Source organism: Bison bison, unplaced genomic scaffold (genome assembly GCF_000754665.1).
Source record: "Bison bison bison isolate TAMUID 2011002044 unplaced genomic scaffold, Bison_UMD1.0 scf7180017863936, whole genome shotgun sequence".
NCBI lineage: Eukaryota > Metazoa > Chordata > Mammalia > Artiodactyla > Bovidae > Bison > Bison bison.
The window spans coordinates 271,894-278,369 of NW_011494508.1; the positions used below are offsets into that span (position 1 = coordinate 271,894).

The 6,476-nt window shown below is 43.0% G+C and overlaps 1 protein-coding gene across 1 annotated transcript in view; it reads left to right on the top strand.

Annotated features, from left to right (window-relative positions):
• Positions 1–6,476, top strand: part of RIC1 (RAB6A GEF complex partner 1) — a 145,067-nt gene that overhangs the window by 128,342 nt on the left and 10,249 nt on the right. Inside the window, exons 19-20 of the mRNA XM_010833826.1 lie at positions 813–929; positions 1,414–2,142. Coding sequence (XP_010832128.1) covers positions 813–929; positions 1,414–2,142 — 846 coding nt within the window. The remainder of the gene's footprint in view (positions 1–812; positions 930–1,413; positions 2,143–6,476) is intronic.

Below are 6,476 nucleotides of genomic sequence, written 5' to 3' on the forward strand. Positions count from 1 at the left end.
GTAGCACTTGAGAGCAGGTCCCATAAGGCAGCTTTGTCTCCCCCTCATATGGCGCCTGAAGAACATATTATATTATATAACCTTTCTCCAAGCCTGCCCCACTCTGCCTGAAACCCTATTCCTTTATTTTTTTTTAATTTTTAATATAAATTTATTTATTTTAATTGGAGGCTAATTACTTTACAATATTGTATTGGTTTTGCCATACATCAACATGAATTTTTAATAACTCTTTTATTCAAAGACCATAAGTAGTGGCTTATTTCCTGATATATTTTTACTTGACTTTCCAGGCCCTCTTTGAAGGTCTGTTACCATCAGTATTTTTTCTTGTAATATCCCTAATCTAGCCAGATTGTTCTCACTTTCCCAGTAGAACTATTTTATCTTCTTGTGTCATTTCTATTTCATTCTCCAAGTAAAGTACCAAATGTTTTTCTCCCACCCATGTATGTCATCCTCGTCCTTCAAGTCCCACTTCATCCTTAAGCCTTCTCTAGCTATGACCACCAGGTCACTGAAGCAATGTCTCACTTTTATGAACTTCTGGAAGTCTCTTAGTTTTTTGAGGGTAATTCAACTCTGCCATCAATTTGAATTCACTTTTTCATTAATTAATTATTAATTGGGTTGTGTTAAGCATGTACTACTGAAGCCAGACAGCTCCTTGACTCCAACAGAGTCTAACAGAATGACTGACCATAATACACACTCAGTATTGTTTGTTTAACCTGTAAGCATTATGCCTTGGCAGGGGAAATGCTGAAAATATACTTGTTAATTCATATGAATCCAATTTATTTTCCTTTCAGGCTCGTGATGCAGAAAGCATTATGCTAAATCTGGCAGGACAGCTCATCATGATGCAGAGGGACAGGTCCGGCCCTCAGATCCGAGAGAAGGACAGCAACCCTAACCAAAGGAAACTTGTGAGTTAAATGCAAGTCACTTAAAATGTAAAGAATGTCTGGGAGAAGGATGAGGGGATAAAAGAATTTAATAGCAGATTAGCTTATGATTTGGAAACTGAGAAAGTATATAAAATTAGTTGTAAGCCTTTGGGTGCAAGACTGTGAAAAGTGGAGGATAAGATCCTAAAATGATAATAAAATGTTCTGTATGCCAGACATTACTGCTTAGGTGTTATTGCTTGGAATAATTCTAATGGAAAAACAGGATAAATTGGTGAAGTTCCTTGGGGGAGGGGGGTTGTTTTGTTTTTAGATTTAAGTACACTTACTTTGAAAGGCAGGGCAGTATTATTAACTTTTTATTATTAATTATAAACAGATTCCTCTAATTTTCCTCAAAATTTATACTATCATTTTGAAAGACTTAAGAAACTAGTACCTAGGAAAACTTCACCTACAAATTTAATGGGAAAAGAACTGATTTCAGTCTCTTCTTCTCCAGTTGCCATTCTGTCCTCCTGTTGTACTAGCCCAGTCTGTTGAAAATGTCTGGACCACGTGCCGCGCAAATAAACAGAAGCGTCACCTGTTGGAGGCCCTCTGGCTGAGCTGTGGAGGTGCCGGGATGAAAGTCTGGCTCCCTCTTTTCCCCAGGGATCACCGCAAGCCCCATTCCTTCTTGTCCCAGCGGATCATGCTGCCTTTCCACATAAATATCTATCCCCTGGCTGTTCTGTTTGAAGATGCGTTAGTCCTTGGTGCTGTCAACGACACTCTGCTCTACGATTCTCTGTATTCTCGGAACAGTGCTAGGGAACAGCTGGAGGTGCTCTTCCCTTTCTGTGTCGTGGAGAGAACCTCTCAGATCTACCTCCATCATATTTTGCGTCAGCTGCTGGTGAGGAACCTCGGGGAGCAAGCTCTGCTCTTAGCCCAGTCCTGTGCCACGCTGCCTTACTTTCCTCACGTGCTGGAGCTCATGCTCCATGAAGTGCTGGAAGAAGAAGCTACCTCACGGGAGCCCATTCCCGACCCTCTGCTTCCCACAGTGGCAAAATTTATCACCGAGTTCCCCCTCTTCCTGCAGACAGTTGTTCACTGTGCCAGGAAGACTGAGTATGCCCTGTGGAACTACCTTTTTGCAGCTGTTGGAAACCCCAAGGACTTGTTTGAGGAATGTTTGATGGCTCAGGATTTAGATACTGCTGCGTCTTACCTTATTATCTTACAGGTAACAATTCTCTTCTTGTAAATGTATAAGAATTAGTGAGCATAAACCTAGAGGAAAAAGAAAGCAAATGTCCTTGGTTGGCACTGTAATCGTGCTTAAAGAACTAGTACAGGGACTTCCCTGGTGGTCCAGTGGTTAAGACTCCATGCTCCCAATGCAGGGGGCGTGGGTTCAATCCCTGGTCTCAGGGATCTAGATCCTGCATGCTGCAGCTAAAGAGTCCACATGCTGCCACTGAGAGTCGGTGCAGCCAAATAAGTAAATACTAAAAAGAAAAAAAAGAACTATTAGAGTCAAGTTTTCTGTTCAGTTTTTATCTTTACTTTTGAAGAACTCAATCTTACTATATGATGGCAGAAAATTACTGTTAAAAAGTATCATTGCAGGGTTGGTTTTGTTTTTTTTTTTTTTTTTATCCTGTTTGCCCATAAATAGGCCTAAAACAAATTAATGAGTTTACAGTATTATTTTGAATAATATTAAAGGAATGTCTTGTATGTATACATATATGTATATACATTGTGCCTAGTCGCTCAGTCGTGTCGGACTCTTTGTGACCCCATGGACTATAGCCCAAGCTCCTCTGTCCGTGGGAATTCTCCAGGCAGAAATACTGGCGTGGGTTGCCACGCCCTCCTCCAGGGGATCTTCCCAACTCAGGGATCGAACCCAGGTCTCCTGCATTGCAGGTGGATTCTTTACTGTCTGAGCCACCAGGGAAGCCCGTGTATGTATGTACATATAATGTATTATAATACATACAATAATATGCCCATATTACATAAGATTATCAAAATATTATATAATAAGATCAGATCAGATCAGTCGCTCAGTCGTGTCTGACTCTTTGCAACCCCATGAATTGCAGCACGCCAGGCCTCCCTGTCCATCACCAATTCCCGGAGTTCACTCAGACTCATGTCCATCGAGTCACTGATGCCATCCAGCCATCTCATCCTCTGTCGTCCCCTTCTCCTCTTGCCCCCAGTCACTCCCAGCATCAGAGTCTTTTCCAATGAGTCAACTCTTCGTGTGAGGTGGCCAAAGTACTGGAGTTTCAGCTTTAGCATCATCCCTTCCAAAGAAATCCCAGGGCTGATCTCCTTCAGAATGGACTGGTTGGATGTCCTTGCAGTCCAAGGGACTCTCAGGAGTCTTCTCCAACACCACAGTTCAAAAGCATCAATTCTTTGGTGCTCAGCCTTCTTCACAGTCCAACTCTCACATCCATACATGACCACTGGAAAAACCATAGCCTTGACTAGACGAACCTTTGTTGGCAAAGTAATGTCTCTGTTTTTCAATATGCTATCTAGGTTGGTCATAACTTTCCTTCCAAAGAGTAAGCATCTTTTAATTTCATAGCTGCAGTCACCATCTGAGTGATTTTGGAGCCCAGAAAAATAGTCTGACACTGTTTCCACTGTTCCTCATCTATTTCCCATGAAGGGATGGGACCGGATGCCATGATCTTCGTTTTCTGAATGTTGAGCTTTAAGCCAACTTTTTCACTCTCCACTTTCACCTCCATCAAGAGGCTTTTTAGTTCCTCTTCACTTTCTGCCATAAGGGTGGTGTCATCTGCATATCTGAGGTTATTGATATTTCTCCCGGCAGTCTTGATTCCAGCTTGTGTTTTTCCAATCCAGCATTTCTCATGATGTACTCTGCATATAAGTTAAATAAACAGGGTGACAATATACAGCCTTGACGTACTCCTTTTCCTATTTGGAACCAGTCTGTTGTTCCATGTCCAGTTCTAACTGTTGCTTCCTGACCTAAATACAAATTTCTCAAGAGGCAGATCAGGTGGTCTGGTATTCCCATCTCTTTCAGAATTTCCCACAGTTTATTGTGATCCACACAGTCAAAGGCTTTGGCATAGTCAATAAAGCAGAAATAGATGTTTTTCTGGAACTCTCTTGCTTTTTCCATGATCCAGCGGATGTTGGCAATTTGATCTCTGGTTCCTCTGCCTTTTCTAAAACCAGCTTGAAGGAAGGAAGTTCACGGTTCACATATTGCTGAAGCCTGGCTTGGAGAATTTTGAGCATTACTTTACTAGCGTGTGAGATGAGTGCAATTGTGCGGTAGTTTGAGCATTCTTTGGCATTGCCTTTCTTTGGGATTGGAATGAAAACGGACCTTTTCCAGTCCTGTGGCCACTGCTGAGTTTTCCAAATTTGCTGGCATATTGAGTGCAGCACTTTCACAGCATCGTCTTTCAGGATTTGGAATAGCTCAACTGGAATTCCATCACCTCCACTAGCTTTGTTTGTAGTGATGCTTTCTAAGGCCCACTTGACTTCACATTCCAAGATGTCTGGCTCTAGGTCAGTGATCACACCATCGTGATTATCTGGGTCGTGAAGATCTTTTTTGTACAGTTCTTCTGTGTATTCTTGCCATCTTTTCTTAATATCTTCTGCTTCTGTTAGGTCCATACCATTTCTGTCCTTTATCGAGCCCATCTTTGCATGAAATGTTCCTTTGGTATCTCTGATTTTCTTGAAGAGATCTCTAGTCTTTCCCATTCTGTTGTTTTCCTCTATTTCTTTGCATTGGTCGCTGAGGCTTTCTTATCTCTTCATGCTATTCTTTGTAACTCTGCATTCAGATGCTTATATCTTTCCTTTTCTCCTTTGCTTTTGGCTTCTCTTCTTTTCACAGCTATTTGTAAGGCCTCCCCAGACAGCCATTTTGCTTTTTTGCATTTGTTTGCCATGGGAATGGTCTTGATCACTGTCTCCAGTACACTGTCACGAACCTCATTCCATAGTTCATCAGGCACTCTATCTATCAGATCTAGGCCCTTAAATCTATTTCTCACTTCCACTGTATAATCATAAGGGATTTGATTTAGGTCATACCTGAATGGTGTAGTGGTTTTCCCTACTTTCCTCAATTTCAGTCTGAATTTGGCAATAAAGAGTTCATGGTCTGAGCCACAATCAGCTCCTGGTCTTGTTTTTGCTGACTGTATAGAGCTTCTCCATCTTTGGCTGCAAAGAATATAATCAGTCTGATTTCGGTGTTGACCTGCTGGTGATGTCCATGTGTAGAGTCTTCTCTTGCGTTGTTGGAAGAGGGTGTTTGTTATGACCAGTGCATTTTCTTGGCAAAACTCTATTAGTCTTTGCCCTGCTTCATTCCGTATTCCAAGGCCAAATTTGCCTGTTACTCCAGGTATTTCTTGACTTCCTACTTTTGCATTCCAGTCCCCTATAATGAAAAGGACATCTTTTTTGAGTGTTAGTTCTAAAAGGTCCTGTAGGTCTTCATAGAACCGTTCAGCTTCTTCAGCATTACTGGTTGGGGCATAGACTTGGATTACTGAGATATTGAATGGTTAGCCTTGGAAACGAACAGAGATCATTCTGTCGTTTTTGAGATTGCATCCAAGTACTGCATTTCAGACTCTTTTGTTGACTGTGATGGCTACTCCATTTCTTTTGAGGGATTCCTGCCCGCAGTAGTAGATATAATGGTCATCTGAGTTAAATTCACCCATTTCAGTCCATTTCAGTTCACTGATTCCTAGAATGTCAACATTCATTCTTGCCGTCTCTTGTTTGACCACTTCCAATTTGCCTTGATTCATGGACCTGACATTCCAGGTTCCTATGCAATATTGCTCTTTACAGTATCGGACCTTGCTTCTATCACCAGTCACATCCACAGCTGGGTATTCTTTTTGCTTTGGCTCCGTCCCTTCATTCTTTCTGGAGTTATTTCTCCACTGATCTCCAGTAGCATATTGGGTACCTACTGACCTGGGGAGTTTCTCTTTCAGTATCCTATCATTTTGCCTTTTCATACTGTTCATGGGGTTCTCAAGGCAAGAATACTGAAGTGGTTTGCCATTCCCTTCTCCAGTAGACCACATTCTGTCAGATCTCTCCACCATGACCCGCCCATCTTGGGTTGCCCCATGGGCACGGCTTAGTTTCATTGAGGTAGACAAGGCTGTGGTCCTAGTGTGATTAGATTGACTAGTTTTCTGTGAGTATGGTTTCAGTGTGTTTGCCCTCTGATGCCCCCTCTTGCAACACCTACCGTCTTACTTGGGTTTCTCTTACCTTGGGCGTGGGGTATCTCTTCACGGCTGCTCCAGCAAAGCGCAGCCATTGCTCCTTACCTTGGATGAGGGGATCTCCTCACCGTCACCCTTCCTGACCTTCAACGTGGACTAGCTCCTCTAGGCCCTCCTGCGCCCGTGCAGCCAGGGCTCCTTGGACCTGGGGTTGGTCCTCCCGGCCACCGCCCCTGGCCTCAGGCGTGGGTTGCTCCTCCCGGCCACCGCCCCTGGCCTCGGGCGTAGGGGCGTGGGGTAG